The 23,343-nt window shown below is 57.7% G+C and overlaps 1 protein-coding gene across 1 annotated transcript in view; it reads right to left on the bottom strand.

Moving 5' to 3' along the window:
• The window catches only part of NIN (ninein), a 44,309-nt gene extending 23,009 nt beyond the window's left edge, over window positions 1–21,300 (bottom strand). The window contains exons 1-15 of the mRNA XM_026051529.1: window positions 21,271–21,300; window positions 18,902–19,105; window positions 16,250–16,331; window positions 12,567–12,709; window positions 10,639–10,678; window positions 9,694–9,884; window positions 8,355–8,501; window positions 7,183–7,350; window positions 5,910–6,046; window positions 4,905–5,045; window positions 4,137–4,311; window positions 3,209–3,319; window positions 2,336–2,425; window positions 468–621; window positions 22–143 (exon numbers count right to left, since the gene is read on the bottom strand). Of these exons, the coding sequence (XP_025907314.1) occupies window positions 22–143; window positions 468–621; window positions 2,336–2,425; window positions 3,209–3,319; window positions 4,137–4,311; window positions 4,905–5,045; window positions 5,910–6,046; window positions 7,183–7,350; window positions 8,355–8,501; window positions 9,694–9,884; window positions 10,639–10,678; window positions 12,567–12,709; window positions 16,250–16,331; window positions 18,902–19,084 (1,884 nt within the window). The 5' untranslated portion in view covers window positions 19,085–19,105; window positions 21,271–21,300. The remainder of the gene's footprint in view (window positions 1–21; window positions 144–467; window positions 622–2,335; window positions 2,426–3,208; window positions 3,320–4,136; window positions 4,312–4,904; window positions 5,046–5,909; window positions 6,047–7,182; window positions 7,351–8,354; window positions 8,502–9,693; window positions 9,885–10,638; window positions 10,679–12,566; window positions 12,710–16,249; window positions 16,332–18,901; window positions 19,106–21,270) is intronic.
• Between the last annotated feature and the right edge of the window lie 2,043 nt (window positions 21,301–23,343).

The following is a 23,343-nucleotide window of genomic DNA, read 5'->3' as shown; positions in this document are numbered from 1 at the left end:
TGCCAAGTTAAAACAACTTACTGTCTCTTCGAGCTCCTGCTTGAGGTGACAAACGTCCTGGTGATGCTGCTCCTTCATTTGCTCAATAACCATTTCTGCTTCTATGCTCATGTTTAGTGGATTGCAGTCCTCTGATCCAAGCCCTTGGAAAATAATTATACATGCTCTTGAAACCCGAAGAGCTACAGCTACAAGTGAACTATTTCATCACTTTATTTTTGTTTAGGCASCTCCTCCAGCCCTCTCAAATTCCATTGGCACATACCTAAGTAGAAGCTATAAACACTCATTTTAGCCTTAATTATACTACAGCAGCCACACTCTGCCTGGTATTAAAAGCAAAATGGAGGTGTTGTTCAAGAAGTCTCACTATGAAAGTTTTGGAAAGTTTGGAATTGTATCCAAACCCTATATATCCAAATAAATATCTATAGAGGGACGTTTCCCATAAGGGAACCAAGCTCTACCTTGGTCAGGCTCAATGCCGCTGTTCCCATGGCTTTTAACATCCACGTCGAGCTCCTCGGAGAGCGAGCTCCTCAGAGGCGGCCTAAGGGCCYTGCCTTGAGCGCGGAACTCCTCCAGCTCGGCCTGCAGCTCGTCGACTCGGTCCTGCAGCTCCTGCGGGAGGGAAAGGAGGCGCCCGGGTGACCAACCAAGACCGGGGAACGCCGGGCACGCCGACGCCRCGGCGCTCGGAGGGCTTCGCTGCGGGCAAAGCCTCGGAGATAACGTTCCAGCAGCCGCTCTCCTGGCGGCCAGACGACAACGTCCTTCTCCAGGTTCCTACCCACGCGAGGGGCACAGGAGGAACTTCTGCACTGTGAGGGTGACAGAGCAGTGGAACAGGCTGCCCAGGGAGGTGGTGGAGTCTCCTACTCTGGAGGTCTCCAAAACCCACCTGGATGCCACCCTGTGCCACATGCTGTAGGTGTGCCTGCTTGAGCAGGAAGGTTGGACTAGATGATCTCTAGAGGTCCCTTCYAACCTTGAACATTCGGTGATTCTGTGAGATGTGTCTGCTCACCAAAACAGCACCAGATTTACAGCATGCATAGAATCATAGAATGCTTAAGGTTGGAAGGGACCTCAGAGGTCATCTAGTCCAACCCCCCTGCTCACGCAGGGTCACCCAGAGCAYGTGGCACAGGGCTGCGTCCAAGCRGGTTTTAAAGGTCTCCAAAGAAGGAGACTCCACAACCTCCCTGGGCAACCTGTTCCAGGGCTCGGTCACCCTCACTGTCAAGAAGAACATATATTCATTCCAGAAGTATGCATATATTTTGCATTTGAAGCATACCCCGCTCCAGCACCTTTCACTATATTCCTTCTCCCTTGGGAAAAGGAATACTTTGGGAAAACTTTGAACCTACCCAATAAACACCTCAAACACCTACTTAAAAAAACATAAATCAAATCAACAGCAAGAGACCGACTTGGGAAAGAGACACCCTCATTACTGTGATCTGCCATCTGGCACTTCTGCCCATTGCCAAGGAGAGTATCCCAAGTGTCCGTGCCAAGTGGGATGCGCTGAGTTCAATGAGCAGTGTTTACAAAGGAAAATGAGTCCATGAATGTGTAAACATAATTTGGCAGATCAGAAAGGTTGAAGGAAAAAAATCTCCAGGATTGAATCAGGTTTGAGTATCAATTGAATCAACACTCAAAAAATGCAGTTGYGTTTTCAAGCAAATTCTTATCCTGATGTATTGAATTCAGCAACKAGTTTTAGAAAAAGCCCTTGGTTTTGAGCTGCAGCTTCTTGGCAGAGCTGCTGTGTTGCATTACACACAAGGATTTGCCAAGACTGTCCTTTTCCAAGCAGAAAGGATAACGCAGAAGAGATGAGTTGGATGCATGTGCCATGCAACCATGCTGGTATCAGAAAGGAGATACATAGGTAGGTACTTTTAGGGCTAAATTAGAGTACTTGGCAGCACAGGATTTGGGAAGAGCAGAAGACAAGCTTGAAGTTATTAGCTTTATTTGCCTAAAACGCTACTGTTTTAGAAACCACCACCTGTGCTTTGCATTTCTGCTGTTACCTCTTACATCTTTGCCTCCAAACTAGGGCAAAGCTATTTCACAAGTGGGAAAGCAGCTCGTGCATAACTAAATATTGAGTAAGCTAACTTCACATCTGCTAATCAAAGGAAGCTCCGCAGATCCTGTCCCCGTGCACCCCCAAGGCACCTCAGCGCAGGCATTTGCCTCCACAGCAAGGATTTTCTCCATCCAAAGCTTGGGTTAAAGCAAGAAAGAGCCATCGGGCAGGGAGAAAACAGCAGCAGGGACATTGTCAGCGAGCACTGGCGTGGTGGGCCCAGCTCACCCGGCACTGCAGCTCGTACTCGCTCTTCATCTGCGCCAGTCGCTCCTCCTGCAGAAAGAACTCAGCGCTGCTGGGATCGAGGTCGCCAAACTGGAAAGCACAAACACAGRCCAGTTGCTCCTCCTCCAAATACCCCTGGCCTGCAGCCCAACGCAGCTCTACAGCAGTCTTGCAGCCTTCTCCCTCTTTCCTCTGTTTTATTTTTTTTTTTTTAAATAAAGCTCTGCAACTACTTTCCTACCAAATATTATCTTTTTTTTCCCCCCATCTCAGTTCCCATGTTAGATAAAGTTTGATTCCATATGACACCCTTCTAATTTAAGGCAAGGAATTGTAGTTTGTTGAACAATTCCAACCTTAAAGTAGTCTGGGAAAGAGGTATTGGGCAAGAGCCCCAGGATGTGCACATTTGCCCAGAGATGCACCTACACAGAAATGCCTTCTTAGAAGCTGCTATTTGGAACAGTTTAACATAGCCCAACCAAGCTCATTTTCCCCCCTTGCTTCTGCAGCTAAAGTCTGAGCAAATAAAGACATTGGTATTTAATAGCCTCCCCAGAAAGGACTTGCATCCCAGGTCTATCCAAGTCTATCTACCAGGACAAGAAACATCCCTGTGGATTTGTGGAGTGGCTGTTTCACTGTTAGGCTCTTCACTGCCAATTAATTTAATACCACACCTAAGCTGACGTACTTTTGCTGAGCTGGAGCCCAAGTCGGGCTGCCCATGAGGCAGGTACCCCACTTGGCACGTGGCCTTGGTCAGGGTGAGGCTCATTGCCCCCAGAGCTCCTGCTCCTCAGTGGGCACCTTGAKTGTTATCAATTCAAAAGAGACTTAACTGCAAGCACATAGGGGAGAGGAGGGATTTACCTTCTCCGCCAGCACATTTTCCAAGTTCCTCTGCAGTTTGCTCGCCAGACTTTCGTATTCGAGCAGCTTTTCTCCAGTTTCCAAGAGCTCGTTTTCCAAGCGGCTGTTCTCCTGCACAAAACCAAAGCCACCTTATCACTTCCTACTGTTTTCCTTGTCAAAGTGATAACTCATGGCAACTGCCTCCTGTTCAAGTCAGAACATTAAAATTTTCCACTAGCGATAGGAACTGTGAATTTGTCTTTCTGTTCTCCATGCAAAGGCCACTGCTCTTGGGACATTAAAACAAGATGCATGAAGCTCAGGCTTGCAGCCTCCAAGGCACAGACTAGCTGCATCCTGCACCAAATCATGCTCCTCCTCAGTCTTCAAATCACTGCTTCAGAAAGAATATTTTCATTTTCTTAACATTTATGGGATGCCCAATGYCTTTAAAAACTGTACTCCAGAGCATCTTTAAAAGATACATGGCCTCCCGCTGTCAGGACTTCTGGGATTAAGACAACACTGCTACCTTCACCTCYTAAAGCGTGCAAAGTTCAGCCAAGGTAAGGCAGCTGCCACCTTCCAAAGTCACTAGGCAGCAGGCCTTTTCCAAAAGCAAACTTGCTTTAGAGATTTTTGAGCTTTAAACTCTGCCAGGATGCATTATGTGCTGGCAGTGCCTCCAAGGCAAATCGTTCTCCCTGGAGCTGTACCCATGCACACGCTGCACGCGACAGCAACGGAAACCCCAAGGAATAACCCAGCGAGGTGGCCCCAGAAACCAGTTACAGATACACCTCTGCCTCGCAGCTAGAATTAGCACAAGCAGCACAAGGTGCAACAACAGATTGCCCCAACAAGCGCTAAACTGCAAGCGCTGCTTCCCATTCCTCAACAGCTCAGCCTTTTGGGGGCAGAGCCCACTCGCGCTTGGTGCTGGTACCTTTATGGAGAGCGCGAGGCGGTCTCGGATGTAGCTCTCCTCCGTTTTCAGCTTCTCAATCTCCTGCTCCAGCTCCAGCCGCTGCTTACCGGCCTGCTGCAGGATTTGCTCCCGCTCCCTCCGCAGCTCGCTCTTCAGAGCCCCGATCCGCTCCTTGTACTCCTCATCCAGCTTCCTGCGGAGGCACCAAAGGTAAGAAAAGCCCATGAAAAGCAGCAAATACCKCTGTGAATTTAGCTTTGTGGCAGCGGGCAGCACATGCAAAGCCAGCTGCTGCTATCGGCGCCGGCACGTGGCAGGCTGCAAGGACCACTCGGGAGAAACAGAGCAATGCTCGGATTAGCAGCACACATCAGCTATATGCTGCCTGGGGAAGTTTAGCTTAGCTATACAGCCCAGCCTGGTGAGGGATGCTGTTTTAGGACGAAACCTGCTTTTTCTGCCAGCTGCGTAATTAATATTTTTTATTTCACAGCAACAGCCCCCTACTAACTGGGAAGGGGAAGCAAATGCAAGGAGATCAAGGGGAGCAGAGCAAGGGCTGAGATGCTGCAAGAGAGATGGACAGTGGGTCTGGGTGGCCCTAGGACCTGCAGATGGATCTGGCAAGCACAGAACAGCATTAAAGYGACCAAGCATGCCCCAAATCAAGGACAGGCTCAAAGCAGCTTTCAGCTAAGCTGCAAATACTCCCAGGTGCCAGCTTCACCCCCAGCCCCATCTCGGGCACCGTGGGCGGCAGCAGCTCGGACAGAGCACGGTGCCTACCTGAGGTTGTACTCGTTGCGGCGCTCGATGGCAGCGTGGTGGTCATCCACCTCGGAGGCCATGAGGGATTTCAGCTTTTCTGCCTTGTCCAGGTCTGACCGCAGCTTCTCCTTCTCTCTGGCCACTTGGTCGACCCGCTCCCTAGGGTAAGGGCAACCACATTAACATTGGCCGCTCCTCCCCAGCTCTGCAGACCCAGTGCTGCTGCCCACAGGAGGCTCTGCACAGAGCGGGGTCCAGGGGGGTGATTCCTCATCACCTCTGTTCGTTCATTAGCTGTGAACTTGCACATGTAGCTCCTTTCCGACCTCRGTACCCCCCTACACCTTGAGCGCTCAGCACCTGCCCCATGTACTTGCTCTCGTCGTTTTGTAACCTTCGCCACTTCTATCCTCACACGACAACCAACCTGCTTTTAGTTGCATGCTCCTAAGGTGGCTTTCTCTATGTTCAATCTACATCCATTAAGAGCTGCTTAGACACAGAGACCTCAAGAGCACCCAAAATCTCTCCTGGGACCTCTTGCAAAGAAGCACAAATGATAAAAGGAGATGTGGGGCGTTTTGGTGACTCAAACACATCCCCCCCGCATCGCGGGGCATAACCTCCACAGTACTTGAGCACGAAAACCTTCAGCATTCAGGATACTGCTCAAACCAGCCTCAATTACAGATTCATCTTCCTTGGCCATTAAGGACCATTTGCAGGCCAGGAAACAGGGCTAGAAACAGCCTGCTGCTTTGATTTGGTTTTGTATGCACATTTTCCTGAGATAGTTGGCTTTTTCCCTGGYGTTTTCACTGAGCAAAATGAAATAGTGAAGAATTCTGTTTCCAACCAACAAAAATCCAAAGCTAGAGACTCCTCACGAAACCGCAGCCCTCGCCGGGCCCTGTTGAGACACATCACGAATTGTGATTCATCAGCAGCTCCTTAAACTCGGCTTGGCAAAGCCTCCAGGAGGGCGGTGAGGAAGCAGCGGAGACGGGAATCCTGACAACTTACAGCAAGTGTCTTATCTCCGTCTTGAAGCTCGCCAGYGCTGCTTGATAGATCCCATTCTTGGTCATCAACAGCTCGTTTTCCAAAGCCAGCGTCAGCTCCGTCAGGTTCACCTTCCCATCCAAGCTGAAATCCAGAGCCTGTAAAACAGTGAGTCACRGGGACAGAGCAACTTTTACATCCACAGGGCCCGAGGGCGTTAGAACCTTAAAATGRAGGGAATAGGCTGAGGAGGCTCCAGGAGGATCTTGGCTTGCTGATGAATCTGCTACGGGCRGATTTTGGGCCCCTACATCAGCACATCCCCTCCGTGGCCTCCCTGGATTAGAGAGCCAGCTATGGAGATGGAAAATACCATGCCCATACTGCCAGACTAGCAGTACAAAAGCTAAAATATGAGAAGTATTAACTCTAGAGCGAGCTCAACTACACTGGCCTTTGAAAAGGTCCAGGTGCTGCAAGGAAGTSATTGAAAACAATGGGGTTAAACAAATGCAAGTCTTGTAATACAGACAGTGCAGAAGTCTTACAGGAGGTAGCTCAGAGTGAAGACCTCACCACCTTTAGAATAACCCCCCACACAAACATCCTTATTTTAGTGACTCCGTTGGCCAAAATAAGCCCGAGATATCAAAACCTAACTGCATGAAGCCAAAATAAAAGCATATTTAATTGCCCAAGAGCACTGAATTTTGTACTGAGTGTTTACGGCAGCCTCAACAGCCAAAATGCACATGGACATCAAGTGACAAGGAAAACATGTCATTACCATTGCTGGTATACCAGAGAAGCCCTAAGAATGGACACATTAAACAGTCCTTTAGCTTGACCACAGCCTATAGTGAGGCAGGTGGAAAGGGGTTCTCTTCMAAGAGCAGTGCACCCCATTTGAAGCATTATAGTTTTATGGTAGAGTAAAAGCATATTAGACTAATTGGCAAGTTTAAATCCTGTCCTCCACTTCAGCACAGGCAATAATTCAGATGAGCACTAGGTTTGCAGGAGCATCTACTGAGCAAGGCGAAGGAATTAAATTACTTCCTATAAATACAGGTGACCTACGCACACTATGCTGCAGGTCGCATCAGATTTTTATCAGAAACCTTTACCTCTCTGGGATGCACCATCATCATTTCCATAATGGAAACTGGAAGCTCCCAAGAACAGCTGCACTCCCACTGGGAATTTTAGAGGGGAACCAAAAGCCAAGCTCAAATCCCAACAGCAACCCAGAAGGCGACAGTCAAAAAGCACCAGAGTGGCCGGGCTGAGCTACCTTGAGGATGTCCTGGCTGTTGTGGACGCCCTCCTGGTGCCACGCGTCCAGGATGCCCTCCACGCAGGCGTAGCCCAGGCCGTCGTCCAGGCTGGAGAAGACGTGGAAGCCRATGGTGCCGCTCATGGCCGTGGGCGCCGTCGTGCGCCGCCCGCTCTCGTCGAAGGACTGCGGGACAGGGAGAGCGCTCCGGATATTAAGGTCCTCTTTTCCTCAACAGCCATGCCAATGGCTGGTGGGGAACACTGCTGATGACACTACAGTGCCACCAGGCACTTTGGAGTTAAAGCAAATCCAAGGAGGAGCCATTTTGGAGGTGTCCTCAACAYGAGCCACGTGTTTTCACAGAATCACAGAACATTCAAGGTTGGAAGGGACCTCTASAGATCATCTAGTCCAACCTTCCTGCTCAAGCAGGCACACCTASAGCATGTGGCACAGGGYGGCATCCAGGCGGGTTTTGAAGACCTCCAGAGTAGGAGACTCCACAACCYCCCTGGGCAGCCTGYTCCACTGCTCTGTCACCCTAACAGTAAAGAAGTTSCTCCTCACCTGGAGACGGAACTTCYTGTGTTTCAACGTCTACCCATTTCCCCTTGTCCTATCACTGGCCAGCAATGAGAAGAGCTTCCCCCTGCTCAGCTACAAGCATGAGACATTTTGGGTTGCAAAGCTCTGCTTGTAGCACCAGGCCCACACACGAGCACCCTTCCCATCTGCACGCCAGCTGCAGCGGCCCCAGCAGCCAGCCTTCCTTTGAAAGAAGGTGAGATCCCTTCCGACCTTGAATATTCTGTGATTCTGTGAATGCTGGCAGAGAGGCCACTTTCACTGGGTAAGGTGCAKAAATCCAGAGCAGATGGGCCGTCTCAAGCGCCAGCAGATGCTCTTCAGTGCTTGGGAGGGGAGGCTGGCCACGCTCCGAAGCATTTGGACCTGTTTCAGTGTCCATTAGCCAGCAGATTGGCTTGCACTCAATGAGCTGCAAGAGTGATGCTTTTTAATGCCACCATGATGTGACAGAATTGAGATAGGACTGGGGAAAAATAATCTATTGGAAGACTTGGGTTGTCACCCCTTAAAGCTTATTCAGTCCAACASATCTGTGAGCTCTGGGCCTCACAAGAGCCACGAGGCTGCTGTGGCCCRTGCTGCTCCAGAAAGCTCCTCACCTGCATGGAGAGGTGTCTCTTGAACTGTCTGTACGGGGTCGATGCCGAGGGCGCGAGCGACTTGCCGTTCCTGAAGAGGCTGTAGAAGAAGTCCTCCACGCTCACGGTGCCGTCCTGCTCCAGGTTATGGAACACCTCCTCGAGCACCTGGGAGCAGCAGGGGTCAAAAATGCACATTTGCTGCGGCCAAACAGCRGTCACCACCACAGCAGTCATCGGGCACTGCTTGGTTCTAGGGGTCTTTATAAAGGAAGAAATGCAATAAAGCAAATAGACCCAAATCTGCACCATCACCAGAGCAAGCAGCTGGAGATGATGCCATCCGATTGCATCATCTGTCTATATAGATAAATATAAGGAAAACTGCAGACCTGCACGGACACGCAGGCTCCTGGAGCGGCTCTGCTCCGTGTCCCMGGGCTCTCCAGCCCAGGTGGCCTCAGGAATTCGGCGCTCGTCACTGCACAACAAGCACTAAAACCGCAGCGGTTTGTGCAGCGACTGACCCAGACACGACACCGCCACCAGGTTACAATAAATGTGCCCAACTTCAGGGCAGTCTGCCTTTTTTTTAATTAAAGGAAGAGCCAAGGCTACTAGGATTAGAGCTATTAACCCTTTCCCGTTCCTTTGCCTTCAGTTTCCATTTTTGTTGTAGTTTTAATTTTTGATTCCCCTTGTAACATACTGAAAATATTTTGTTGCACATCTTAAGTAGAAATACCCCCTCAGAAACAAACTCTGGAAAAACATTTCAAAATATTATTCTAAGCAGCAAAACAACCTTTTCTTCTATAAAACTGAACCTTAAATTGACAAGAGAACATTTTGTTTTAAAAAAAAATGGCTTGCAAAGTCTTTCTAGATCACAGAAATAGCCCTGAGGCCTTTACAAACAAAGTCAAAGCAACTGCCCGCGAATATTTTAATAGATCCCTGCTTCCTACAGCATTCCGGAGATCAAGGAGACACGCTGAGAATCTGATGCATTTTTCAGCAGCAGTTTCTCAGCAGAGGACACTCGCCCAGTATGGGGCACCAGGAAGGCTGGTGACTGCCTTTATCCAAGCAGGATTGCCCATTTGRTGGTTCAAAAACCAACAAACTTTTTGGGAAGCCGCAAACAGAGCCCAAATCTGCTTTCCAAAGAGCAGAAACTCTGCTAATCAACACTTGCATTTTAGGCTTATGGGCAACAGCACGATGCCTTCTGCTGGAGCGCAGAACACGGGGCACCCTGCGCAGAACACGGGGCACCCTGCGCAGAACACGGGGCACCCTGCGCAGATGCCCGCGGGGTTTGGGCGGCCCTGGGCACCCTCATTGCCACGCCGCTCACCTCGCTGTCCACGTTCTGGAGGCCGTGCTGCTCGCAGACGGAGAGGAGCTTCTCCCTGTGCACGCGGCCGTGGCGGGCGATGCCCAGCTGCTCGCAGACCTCCTGCAGCTTCTCCTCCAGCCCGTCGGGCACGGGCAGCGCCGCGCTCGGCGAGGCCGCCGGGTCGTCCGGGTTCCAGAAGCGCAGCTGCCCTGGAACGGCAGCACCCGGGCTCGTCCACCACCAGCACGGGGTGAACGTGGTGCTTATGGGCAGGTCTTGGTCCCCAGAAACCCRGGGCACCTTGTCCAGAGGTGTGGAGTCTCCATCCTTGGAGATATCCCAGCCCTGGGCAAGCTGTGCTAGGTGGCCCTGCTTGAGCAGGGGTTGGACTGGGGGAGCTCCAGAGGTCCCATCTGGCCCCAACCACTCTCTGAYGTTTGCCTTAACCCATCCAGCACAGCTTGTGATTTTGGGGTAGAAGGAGCAGATGGGCAATGGCATCTAATTCACATAACCCACCCAGATGCCTCCGTGCCAAGTTTGGCCAAGGCTGCAGCTGATCCACAGCCCCAAGGGGCTCAAGACATCTGGAAGCCTGGCATTTGCTGGGGCAGGACAGAGCAAACCATGTTCCAGCATGGAGCAGCTTTGGAGCAACTCTCAGGCCTCCGAGCAAGCAGATTTGGGGTCTCTCCCTGGAACAACCCCCTTGTGAACCCTCCTTGCACTGGGGTAGGTAACTAGGGATCAAATCATGATGACATCTAGTGACCACTGTGCCACCTTCCATYTGACCACCCCGCTCCACCCATCCTGCTGCAGTGAAAAGCCAGGGACCATCCTTGGCCATCACCTTGCACCATCCTTGGCCAGGGACCACCCTTATTCAGGGCCCATCCTTAGCCAGGGACCATCCTTATTCCAGCTGGGGGGGATGAAGCAAACACAGGTCCTTGCTCTTACCCTCGGCCTCATATTCCTCGCTGTCCCGGGACTCCCAGTGCTGAGGAGAAAACAGAGGATCCCCACGTTATCCTGAGGCTTTGTCCATGCAGAAGAGCCCATGATGGACATCACCTGAGCTCCTGGGCTCCTAGGAACCTTTCACYTGCGTCTCCATGGGTGTTTTGGTGATGTCTGTGGCACATGCGGCATTCCAGCCGGGACACCCCAGGGATCACAGCAAAGCCCTAAAACCTCATGCCCGATGGAGAGGCAGGTGAGACTGTGAGAATGGGGGAAGGAGGTCGCTGCTTCCAAACCATCCAAGCGAGCCAGGRCGCCAAGGATGCCCGCACAGCGCTGAGGACGGGTTTCATCCTGGAGCTGCCGGCTCCCCTTCCAGCAGCATGGACAGATGCTGCTCCGCGCTCGTGCGGACGCTCCCATCCACGTCACAGACTGATTCCCGCTTGGAGCCACCCAGGACATAAAGAGGCTCTAAATCATCACATAAAAGTTCATTGCGTCTCATTCAGCTTACCGCTAAAAGCCATTAATCTGCCCTGTTGCCATGGCAACTGGATTAGGTCATGCTAGGTTTAGTTTTTTTTTTTCTCCTTGTATTTTTTTTTTCTTTTTTAAGCCCTGCTCGTGGCTTCTGTTTCATCACATCCCGGCTGGTGAAACAGCAGCTTGGCGCCCGCGCGTGTCCCGCTGGGGAGGCGACGGGAAGCGCGTGCCCAGCACGGATACGGGCAGCCGCAGGGGCACGAAGGGGGCCCGGCGCCTGTTGGGCTGCCCYGCGTTCCTCAGCCAGCAGCAGCGCTCCAGAGCTATTGCTTCGCCCGGGACAAAGCCAAGAACACGGCAAGTCCTGCGCGGAGCTGCACGCGCTGGCCCAAGCGAGCACCAAAGTGCAAGCGCAATCTGCTGACGAGCCATCGGAGAAGCTAAATACGCCCCGAGCAGCAGGTCCCACCAAGTCCCCCCTGCGGGAGCAGAGCAGCCCATGCACTGGAGCGCATCCCAGCTCACACATCCCTGCCCAGCTCGCTCCGCTCCAGGAGCAGGGGGGATCAGGGGCAGGAGAAGCTGCTGCGCATCCCGCCCCGCTCCCCAGCCTGGAATCCCCTCCCCGGGAGCAGCTTCCCGGGGGGGCCACGCACCGCATTGTGGCTCCAGCTGCCCGGGGGCGCCGGGCCCCGCACRCACGCGGCACGCACGGATTTGGGGAATGCATTATCCGGGCAGATGGTCGCCCCTTTCAATGCTCCCCGCGCCGCGGCCGGGCGAGCATCTGCAGCCCGCGCCGCCCGCCGGGGCCCCTGCCCACAACAACGGGGCAGCCTCTCCCTCCCCGCCATCTGCTCCCGCGAGACGGACCTTTGTTCCCCACCAGGATATATGGCTAATTAAAATGGTGATCAGRAGCGCACACTGGGGCCATTCTAGCGCGCACATGGCGAGGGGATCCCTYGCACCCGTGTTTGGGGCCCTGAATCTCCCCCCGCTCCTGGCACGCTTGCTGGTGGACCGGCATGCTCATCCAGCCGGGATACAGCTCCCGGGAAAACAGCAGGGCCCTGCAGCACAAGGAGGAAGCACCTTTCCCAGAGCCCTTGTCTCCGGCACAGGACATCTCCCATGATGGGAAATCGGTGCAAACCAGTGCACCCACTTTGGGCCTGGCCCCGTTTGCTCCCCGGCTCCGCAAGGCGAGACGGCAGCGGGAGCCTCTCCAGCAGCGCCCGGGCCCTTGCGCTTGGCACGGGTTGAAAGAGGTGCCAATTAAGCGGGTGCCCCAGTTCCCAGGGCCTGGCAGGAGCAGCCAGCGCCACGGGACGAGGCTGGGAAAAGGCCGGCGCTTTGTTGGGGCTGCAGCCTCCGGCGCTTCGGCAGGCTCACGGAACGGCACACGGACGTGCCGGGGGCGCGCGGCGCTCGCTCACCTCGCGGGCGCCGAGCGGCGAGTCCTCGCGGGGCGCCTCGATGACGGCGAGCGGYGGCGGTGCCCGCGGCGCCTCGGGCAGCGAGCGGCGCCCGTAGCGCTTGCCGCCCTTGACGAACTTGGGCTGCGCCTCCGGGGAGGAACCTGCGAGGAGGGATCGGAGCGTGAGCACGGGAACGGCACCGARCGCGCGCGAAACCGGAGCGAAGAACAACCCTGTGCGTTCGGGGCTGCTTTGAGAGGCTCTTGGGGTGCCCAGGGTACAGGGAGAACTTCGTCGATGCCCAAATTAGCTAGGGATTCAATTAGGGGAAGGCTCGTTTGCCGCTGGCTAATCTGGCTGTCAAAGCTCCCCCAGGACCTGCTCATGAGCATCATCATCACAGCATCACGAGCATCATCTCTTCAAAATTTTATTTGCAAAGGTGCAAAAAAAATCAATGCAAGCGGCCAGCACTAACAAGGAGGGGGAAGCCGGCGGGGCTGCAACCCCCCTGCCCCTTCCCAGCTCAAATTCCTTGGGATGCACAGAGGGGAAGAGAAAGCAACCTCCTGCAACTCGGCAATGCACTGAATTATAAAGCACACAGGCCTGGGAGGGCTTTGATTGTGCAGCGTGAGCAGCAGCTCCAGGGACCGAGCCCAGCACCCCTCTTTGAACAGGGCCCTTTTAACAAGCTCCACCACGGCCAGAGCTCACACGGGAGAGCTGGGCAAGGAAGGAGAGGGACAGGGAACAAAAATCCCGCCGAGGCAGCCTGATTAAGCGGCAGCCCCAGAACAAAAGCCAACCTTATCGCTCCTATTAAAGCTGCCCGGTGGTGAGCAATCTGCAGCGCGCAGCTCCCTCTGAAATGCTAATATTTGTGGCTCCCCCCGCCTCGCTGTACATTTATTCTCCTCCTTTGCACAAGAAGGTTGCAGGGAGATTTACATTTTTCCATGAAGGAAAAAAAAACAAAAAACCTGTTTCCAAACACAAGGATGCTCCTCTGCCACTGTCTGCTACTGCAAAGATTGAGGAGAAATAAGTAGGAATTTAGCAATAATGGGATTATTGCTAAAATATTCCTCAATTTCTATACAATCACACATTCCCAAGCTAATTTAACTGCACATAAGCACCGCGGAGCTGCAAAAATCATGCTGCACGTGGAAACACAGGTGCCTTTCTGCCCCGCCGTAGTGCCTTTTGCCAGCCAAAGGGAAGGGTTTCTTTGCTGCTTTTGTTTCCAGGCGCTGGCACCTCTGCCCCTCTCTGTGTGCACAGCCCTGGCATCCGAATGCCTTCTGCAAGGGAGAGCCTCCTGCAGCCTGGATCCGCTCCGGATGGGGAGCTCGGGCTCCCATCACCATCCAAACGGGAAGGCTGGGTGAGAATTGCCTGGGAAGCAGGAGGGATGCGGGTGCACGCAGGGCACCCCCAGTTTGTGCTCTGCACACTCGAGCTACCGCGGAAACCCAAGCGGGACGGGAATGAAAAAGCAGAGACAGAAAATAGGTCGAAGCCTCCCCGCTTTGCTCAGCCCCTGGCAAGTCCAAGCTCAGCAAGGCGGCGCTGGAGCCGGCCTCTAATTAAACAGCGGGGCCTCGTCTCCTCTTTCCACCTTAAACATTAAGCACGCGGTTAAACATTTGCCCTCTTTTTGCACTGGGTAAGTCATTTCCAAGCCCTGCAAATCCAGGGATGGGTCTGGTCCTCCCTGTCAAGGGGACCAAGCATCAACCCCAGCATCGCAGCAGCCACCCCAAACGCAGCCCCTAGGAGCCGCATTAAGGCGGAACGAGATTTTTTTCCACGCTCTTTTTGCAAATTAGATTTTCATTTAAATTGTCCCGTTTTGAGCTCTTCATTTCATCCCCTCCCCCTCGGCCCGGGGCTGACAGTTTGACACCGGCAACACAAAGCAGCTTGTTCCCCAAATCTCCGGTTTGATCTAAATTAAAAGCAGCACCGGCTCCTGCGTTGGGCAACCTGTCAAAACACATTAAAAATAAATGCCCGGTGGGCACGAGCCTGGCCACCTGCGGCACCAGAACTGCCCRGGAGCATCTCTTCCTGCAGCCTTCCAGCCCCAAATCGGGCCCTTCCGCAGGGATTTAGTTATATTTAATAAAGCTGGAGCTCCTCGGGAGCCACCCTGGAGCRTGGCACATGGATTAGCCCTGCAGTGCCACCTTCCCGCCCGGCGCTCCAAAGGGCTCAGCAAAATCCCGGCCAAGGTGCCCGCTTGCTCTGGCCGGCACACGCAGGGCAACACCAGGAGCTTGGAAAATAAGAGGGAAGATTAAAAATCCATCATTTGCATCTATAGGGTGCYGGGGGTTGTGGTTTGGGGGATGCTGCTGTTTGCTGCCCGCGAGCCGCGCGCGGGGACGGGGACAAGGAGAGGACAGCACGAGCCGCCCCGTCCCTCGCTAAGCCCTTCCGGGCTGCCGAGCCCATGGAGCAAGCCGGGATTAGGGATTTACATACAGGTGCGAGGCAGCCGGAGCGGCRCAGGGCGGCTCCAGCTGGAGCCCTCCTGCCACCGAGGCCGGGCGGCCCGACGGCTCCTCCGGGGCCAGGAGAGAGCCTCAAAACCCCTAAAATTAAATGAATAAAAGGCAGGCGGGAACAAAGGGAGGAGCAGGCAGGGCTGGCGACCGGCAGAGCGGGCGTCTCCAGGGAGACACRGACACCTCGGAGACGCTTCCCGCGGGATTGGGGTCACCCCGCGCGTGGCGGGAAGGGCGCTGGGGGCTTTTCCAGCAGGATCCGCCTGTCCATCCGGGCAGCTGCCGCGCTCGGCACAGCTGCCGCCAGCCGGGGGGTGTCCCGCATCCCAACAGACCCCTCCATGGCCACGGAGCAGTTGGGAAGGGGCTCTTGCAGCTCCTTGAAAACCCTCTGCAAAACCCAGCGAGCTTCTAGCTAAACCAGCCCGGCACAGCCCCGCTCCTGCTGCCCCAGGGGCTCCTTGGAAAGGRGAGAGGAGCCTTAACCCGAATACCCGGCAAAGGAGGAGAGCAAAGCCCAGGACACGGGGGCAGGAAGGAGTCACGCGGCCGAGGGACTCGYGGTGGCCTCGGGACGAGCAGCCGGAGCTGCCGGGGTTGCGTCGCTCCGGCGCCAGCCTCCTGCCACCAAGCACCTGCGCCAAGGACGCGCGGGGAGCAGGGACACAGCAGCCCTGTCCCCAGCCACGGCGGCAGCATCCCTGGGTCCCATCAGCAGCGCCGCAGCCAAGGGACTCCAGCCCTTCCCGGGGGCACYTCCAGCATCCCAAACCACACGAGGTTCCTACACAGGACACAAACCCCAACCAATGTTGCAGCATGACCTTCCCCTGCATCTCCCCTCCAAATGACTCAGCAGGTCTTGGGCTTCCCAGCAAGGTGCTCCAGGAAGCCTGGGTGCTGCGGTGCCTGCTGCCCACCSCACGTTCCTCAAGGCCTTCCAGGGTGGCACACGTGTCTCCAGGAATCTCCATCACGGAGAGGGGATGCAAAGATTTAACCACTGAGAAGACGCAATCGCACACAGCTCCAGCGCCAGCCACAACCCCTGCTACGTCCAAGCATCTGCTCATCCAAGAGCAAGAGAAACACCCATCTTGGTGCCCAAGAAGCATTTGCTCCTCTACATTCCTGCACAAAACCCCACTCAAGCCCTTTTCTCCAAGCAAAATTTATGATTGGTACCTGGTTCTTGGAAGGGCTCTTCATTTGACAGGGTCCTGGAAAGGATGAGGATGAGTGCTTCTTTGAACTGGTCAAAGTGGACCTGGGGAAAAAGCCAAGAAAGGAGGTGAGCTGGTGCAGCTAATGAAACACTGGGCAGATATCCCTACACCAACACAGCCTGCAAAGCGAGYAGCTCCTTGGAGCAGCAGCAGTGCTTTGAGCAGAGATGCCGTGTGCACCAGGACCTCAGCAAGGTGCATGGACTTGTCTGCACTCACCCAGCTGGTGAGGCTGGAGAGGACACCAGGAGCAATGTCCAGGCATGGTCAGCACTTGTTTGGGTGCTTGGGAAAAGAGTCTTTAACCACAGAGYGACCCAAAGCCACCACTTCCTCCCAAGGAGCTGACATAGCACCTATAGGTGCTCCCCAGAGAACATCTCCGTGGCTCCAGCAGAAGTCCCTGTGCCAACCCATGCACCGGTCCCAGCTCCAAGGGAAGCCCCGGCCACCCTGGTGGAGGCCACCTGAGATGTCCCAGCTGGTGGCACATCCAGCTGGGCTGACGCTCCATGAGCTGCAGGCTTCCAGTGCCTCTGCTAGGAGTGAAACAGGGACCCGCAGGAGGCATCACATTGTGAGAAGGCCCTCACGGAGCTGCAGCAGCCGGTGGGAAGTGGCTCCCTCTCGGCTGCAGCRCGGACCTGTCTCCAGGCCGGTGCCAGGCTGGAAATACCGGGTTTGGAACGTGGCTGCAGGAAAGGCGAGACGAGGTGGCCCCGATGCAGACAGCCCCGCGGCTGAGCTTCCCACACAGCCACTTCCAGGGCAGCCACGCCAGGCTCGTGCCGGGAAAATCCCGGGACAGCTGGGGAGCTATCCGAGCCAGCGGCCAGGCGGATCCGGCTCCCCAGTTTCCCCTGCAGCTAAATGCATCCTCAGAGAATTTTTAGCATTGAAGAGAGGTGGCGAGGGGCTCAGCGAAGCTGCTTGCTTTTGTGATGGTTGTTGCCACTTTCAAGGGTGTCCCCTCTGTGCTAGGGCCACGACAGCCCTAGGAAACAAGTGTGCAGGAGCCCCCTGCCCACACTGCTCGCCCAGACCTTGCTTTGAGCACTGATAAACCCATCTGAGGGGCTTGTGCCCTGCACAGCATCCCTGGAGCAGCTCCTATGGGGCTCCTTCATGGAGAGCAGGACCAGTTTTGGGGAGTCAAGCCCCCCTGGGTCACCCCTAYTGCCACCACGTCCATGTGCCACCACCGCAGCTGCTCAGGCACCGAGACAGCGCCTGCAGCCAGCGGCTATTTGCAGAGCCCGCAGAAGCAGCCCGGCTGCTGGAATCCCGGGAATTACCATTCCCGGCATCGCCTCCGGGCGGAATCGCGTGCGGAGGAGGTATGCAGGCCCGGCCGGCCCCTCGGCAGGGCAGGCGGCGGGATTTAGATAAGCACGCTGAATTAAAGATAGCACGTGCCAGCTGGTCCCCGGGCATCCCGCGAGGCGGCCGCGGCTGCAGGCGAGAAGCAGCCCCAAAACGGGGGACAGGAGGTCCTGGGCAGGCTGCYGAGGGCAGCCCTGCTGGGGCAGGGGGCTCGGACCCTCTGCGAGGACCTCAGGCACCTCACCGGGATGGGTTGCTGCATTGGGACCGCATCCTGAGGATGCTCCAACAGGGCTTTTGGGGGCACTTGGGCATTGACGGGTCCAGCTTCGCTTTCCACCTGCTCCACACCAGCCCTGAGGGTGGTCACATCTCCTGCGGTGGCACCTGGCTCTCCTTGGGGCTGCTTTCCTTTAGCCCTGCTCGGTGCCACATCAMGGATCAAGCAGAAGGGCCTTGCTGAGCAAGGGGATCGCTTTGCTCTGTTAAAGCTGCAGCTCGACGAGGAACTCGAGACAAGGCAGCTGCCTCAGCCACCTCCAGCACAGCAGCCTCGGCTCTTGTGTCCTATTTTAGCTGTTATTGTCATTTTAATTGTTATTGTGTCTCGGGGGCCGTGCTGGAGAGCGGTGCTCGCCGCAGAGGCCCCGGTCGCGGCTCGAAGGGAGCAGCACAGCCCGTGACACTCGAGTCCCCAGGGACGCAGCCGCCCTTGTCCCCACTGGCCACCGTCRGCCATCGCGGGCCCCTCGGTGGCTTCCCGGGCCTGCAGGCAGCTCCGATTACAGCTCCCAGGGCTCGGGAGCCGAGCGGCTCCGAGCCGCATCCCAAGGTGGCCCCAGCTCTCCATGACGGAGGTGCAAGGCTGCTTTGCACTTCTGCAGGATCTCCTGCATGGGGGGCTTTGCCACCCCCCCAAAGAAATCCAAAAATGGGTGCATGGGGGAAAAAAAGGAAAAAAAAAGGTACATGAAAGAGGTTAAGCAACAGCAAAGTGAAACCAAGCCTTCATCCGCAGGAAAAGCTACCCAAGCTCTCAAACAAGGGCAGATCCTCAGCCTGCTTCTGTAGTGGGAGCTGGGGGTGAAGCGTGGGTGACACCCCCAGCGAGGTCTGCAGAAGGGCCTCGCCAAGGGATTTGAAGCCCCTGCACAGGGGCAGCAGCTACTAGGGATAGACCCACTGCTCCACTGGCAGCTCCCAGCGGCCGGTGCAGCCCTGCCCAGGGCAGGACCCCCATCCAGCCTCTCCATCACCCCCCAACCCCTGCCCGTACCCCMGGCCTTACCCTGCCTAGGAGATTGCCCTGCAGCAGCGTCTGCTGCAGCACCGGGGCCACCTCCTCGAGGTGCAGCACGTGGCAGAGGTCGGYGAGCTCCTCCCGGCCCAGCGAGCCCGTGCCGGTGCCGTCAAAGCTGTCGAAGAGCTCCTTGAGGCGCACTTCATACTGGTCCTGCTCCGCTTCGTCCATCCCATAGCCCGCGGCGCTCGCCTGTGGAGAGAGGCAGCCCGTGAGGCGGCTGCAAGCGGCGTCCGCGGGATTGTCACCGGTCCCGGGTGCTTTGGGTGACGCTCGGGCTGCATCAGCACGGAGGAAATACACCTCGCAGCTGGGATGAGCTCAGCAGCACAGGGAGCCTCCGTGTCCCTTATCCAGCCGGGAGCAACTCCACAGCATGCGCGGCTAACCCGGATAGCACCGGCAGCAGAGGGGCGAGATCCCCATGCCGTGCGCCAGGCAGTGCCGGCACCCCGGCAGGAGGTCGCCCCCGGAGYGTCCCCTCCTGCCTGCAGGGACACGGCCACAAAGCGGCCTTTGTGCRCGGGGCTGCCGGAGCCACCCGCGCTCCTGGGCCCGGCCCCGTCTCCTTGCCCCCGCGCCCAGCCCCTTCCCTGCACTTCTAGGGCACCAACGCTGCCACGTGAACCTCAGCGGGTGCTCAGCAGCAGGATGAGTTGGAAAATGCTGCCCCAAGAGCACAGGCAGATAATTAGGTCTGGGAGTCCCGGGGGAAGCCCCTGTTGCAGCAGACAGGCCATGTCCTCGATGCCGCAGTGCCCGTTTGCACTGCTCCAGCTCCAGCCCCGGTTACTTTTCACCCTCTGCTCACAAGTGACAGGGACCAGGGAACTCCCAAGCCCAACATTTGGGGAGAGGATTGGCCAGGCAGGACACAGAGGGAGACGCAGAGTCTCCTGCTGACACTGTCAGCCCCAGGAGAGCTCAGGAGCCCATGGATAACACATGGAAACATGCCCTCCACAACAGCCCTTGCTTCACACAGGGTCATCCAACAAGCTCAGCATCACCCCAAAGCCACCCACAAATGGCTCCAAGGAAAACAGGCTCAGGGAAACTRCTTGGAGTTATAAACCTGCTGCAGTCCCTCCAGGGCAGGCTCCTTGACCTCCCTAGAAGGCTGCTGCAGAGGCCAAGCCCTCACTCGCATGACAAGGAAAAGAGCTTTTCACCAGCATTTCTTTGCCTCCTTTTCACCTGGCCTCCCGGGAGGCTGTAGAGCCCTCGCAGCTAAATTTAATTCCAAGAGCTCAGGCTGAAGCAGCAGCCACCACTCAGGCCCGGCCTCAACAGCAGCCTCCAAGGTCCCCAAGGACACGGATCACCTGCTCCGCGAGCAGTGTGACCAAGCAAAGCCAGCGCAGGCTGCAGGGCACTTTCTGGTGCCAAAATGCAAAACACAAGCRGCGCACGGGCTGCTTTCTGGTGGAAGGAGCTTTCCAGTAAGGCTCATGGGAGGGAGGGAGGCTCTGCCCACATCCCACCYGGCGCAGCAGCCCTGCTCCGAAAACGCCTCTGGAGCCCAGCACCAAAACACAAGGCTAATGCTGGGGGCCTCACCTGCCTCGTTAACTTCTCTCCTTAACGAGCTGCCTCATCCATCCCAGCTGCGTCCGCTTGCTCCAGCCCCTGGGAATCGCCATACTAAGCCCCATGTTAAAGCTTTTTGCTCAACGCTGGCCTGGCCCCCACAACAGGGACAAGGAGGCCCCACAGGAGACTCTGGGAGGCTGAGCTGGAGCCCGGGGTGCCTGGGGGGGGCTGCGATGAGCCCCAAAGGGCCGAACCCCCCCACCCACTTCCAGCCTTCACATCCCAACRGAGCCTGCGAGGAGGGGGCCCAGGGCTCGCTGCACTAACGGGAGTCACAGGGACCAGAGGGGAGGCTCCACGTCCGTGTCCGCATCGCGACCCACTTTCCGTGCGCCGCCGGGGCCGCCCCCCCTCGCCCCGGCCGCTGCCGGAGGCGCCGGCGGAACCGGGACGCGGCAGCCGGAGTTCCCCTCCCTCCGCCTCCGCCTTTGGGGGAATTTGGGGCGTTTTAAGCACCTCTCGGAAGAGGAAGGCCCCGGGGTGGGGGGGCGGGTGAGGCGCTATTTTTGGGAGGAAGCTGCAGGCAGCCCCGGAGGACGGAGAGGCTGCACAGGAAGCACCAGCCCGCGGCGCTGCCGGGGACGCAGGCGGCTCGGGGAGCCCCCCGCCGCTGCGGAGCAGCCCCCTGCACCCCCCGGGCCCCACACACGCCCCCAGGGCACCCCGGGACTCCCCCTTGCTCCAACCCACCCCAGCGCACCCCGGTGGCGGGGCCGCTCCCCGCCGCGGGGCCCGGGGACCCCCTCCGTTCGCGCGGAGCTCACCGGGCGCGGAGCCTCCCGGTGCGCGGAGCCTCCCGGTGCGGAGCGGAGCCTCGCGGTGCCGCGGCCGGGCGCGGCTCGCGGGGAGGCGTCCGGTTCAAATGCGGCCGCGTTTATTGGGCGGCGGCGGGGGCGGCCCCGAGGCGGGGGCGGGAGCGGGGGCGGCCCCGGGAGGGGGGCGGCCCCGCTCTTTGTGCGGCGCCGCCGGCCCCCGCACCCGGGGTGGCATCGCTGAGGTCCCCAGCCCCCTGCCCCGCACGGCGGCGTCCCTGGTCCCCGCTGTCGGGCCCCCCAGGGTGGCATCGCCCCGCGATGTCCCCGCTGTCCTGGCCCACGGCCTCCCGCTCGCTGCTGCTCCCACCCCGGGGCCGCGTCTCCCTGCCACCCAAGCGTGTTCGGTGCATGGATCTGCCTGGAAGCCACCCGCTGTCCCCGCGATGGCCCGGCCACTGGGTGCTCCCACATCCCCCCGGGAGCGAGTTTCCAGGTCTCACCACCCAGAGATGCTGTTTCTGGGTCTCCCCATCCCCTGGGATGGCACTTCTGAGATTCYCTGTCCCCTGGGATGAGGTTTTGGGGTCCACTTGTCGCCTGTGATGCTGTTTCAGGGTCTGCTCATCCCTGGGTTGGCATTTTGGGCCTACATGGTGTTTCTATGTCSCTCCATTCCCTGGGATGGCACCTCAGGGTCTGCTTGTGAGCCAGGACAACGTTCCTGGTGCATCACTCGTCCCCTCCAGCCGTGTCTGCGCGGGAAGGAGAGGAGAGGACGGTCGGGAGGGCCGTGTCTCTSGCTGAGCACGTGCCCATGGCCGGGCGCACAGATGTTCGGCGGCCGCTTTGTGCCGGGGGAGGACCCGGCGCTTTGTTTTCCAACACTTGCCATTTTTCTCGGYGCTTTCTTCTGCCCTGACACTCGCCAAGGGCTTTTCTCCGTCCCCCCCTTTCCCCTCTCCCCCTCTCCGCGCTCGCACCGCCGGTGCCAGCCCCTCCAGCGCATTGTGCGGCCGGCGCGGCCATCTGGCGCTTTGTTCAGCGCCCAGCCGGGGCCTTCCTCCCCCCGCGCCCTCCTCCTCCTCCTCCTCCTCCCGCTGCTCGTGCGGGGCCGGGGCCGGGCAGCCCAAGCGCCCCGCTCGGTGCCCGTTTCCAGCCCCCGGCCCCGGGCGCGGGGTGCCGGGGCTCGCGGTCCCGGGCGCGTTGCCGCTCCCGGCGCTTTCCGTGCGCGTTGAGCGGCGGCGGCGGCGGCTCCTCCCGGGCGTCCCGGTGCTGCCACCGCCCGGCCGGCCCCGCGCGGCCCCGCGCGCCGGGGTGCGCGGCGGGCTCCGGGGCTAGAGCGGCTGCGAGGGCTCTGGAGGCTCCGGGGTTAAACGGGCTATGGGTGTTATGAGGGTTAGGGGGCTATAGGGAGACTATAGGAGCTATAGGGGTCATGGGGACTACAGGGGCCTCGAGGCTGTAGGCGTTATAGGGGCTCTGGGGCTCTGGAGCTATTGGGCTATGGGCTATAGTGACGCTGGGGCTATAGGAGCTATAGGGGTTACGAGGGCTGTAGGAGCTATAGGGGTTACGAGGGCTGTAGGAGCTATAGGGGTTATGAGGCCTATAGGGGCTTTGGGGCTAAAGGAGCTGTGGAGGCTGTGGGGACATAGGCGCTACAGAGACTCTGGAGCTATAAGGGCTACAGGAGCTCTGGGGGCTCTGGGACTATAGGCGTCATATGGGCTCTGGGGCTACAGGCGGCGGCGGGGCCGGGCCCGCAGCGACCTCCGCTGCCGGGACGTGGCGGAGCCCCGGCGGCACCGTGTGGGCGGCGCCAGCACCGCCCCGCCCCTTACGTCAGAAGGGGGCGTGACCTTGGGAAGGGGCGTGGCCGCCTGCGCGGGGAGGAGGTGGGGCCTTGAGAGAAATGGGAGTGGCTCTAGCGAGGGGCGGGGCTTGACGGCGGCGGGGCGGCCGCGGCCTGAGGAGGGGCGTGTCCAGAGGAGAGGGGCGTGGCCCGTGTGAGGGGCGTGGCCTGCAGCCGGGGGCGTGGTCAGGGAGGGGCGTGGCCAGGGGAGGGGCGTGCCCGCGGCGGCG

This window comes from Nothoprocta perdicaria, unplaced genomic scaffold, assembly GCF_003342845.1.
Source record: "Nothoprocta perdicaria isolate Ctin4 unplaced genomic scaffold, notPer1 scaffold_76, whole genome shotgun sequence".
Classification (NCBI taxonomy): domain Eukaryota; kingdom Metazoa; phylum Chordata; class Aves; order Tinamiformes; family Tinamidae; genus Nothoprocta; species Nothoprocta perdicaria.
This window is presented reverse-complemented; position numbering and strand designations above follow the sequence as displayed.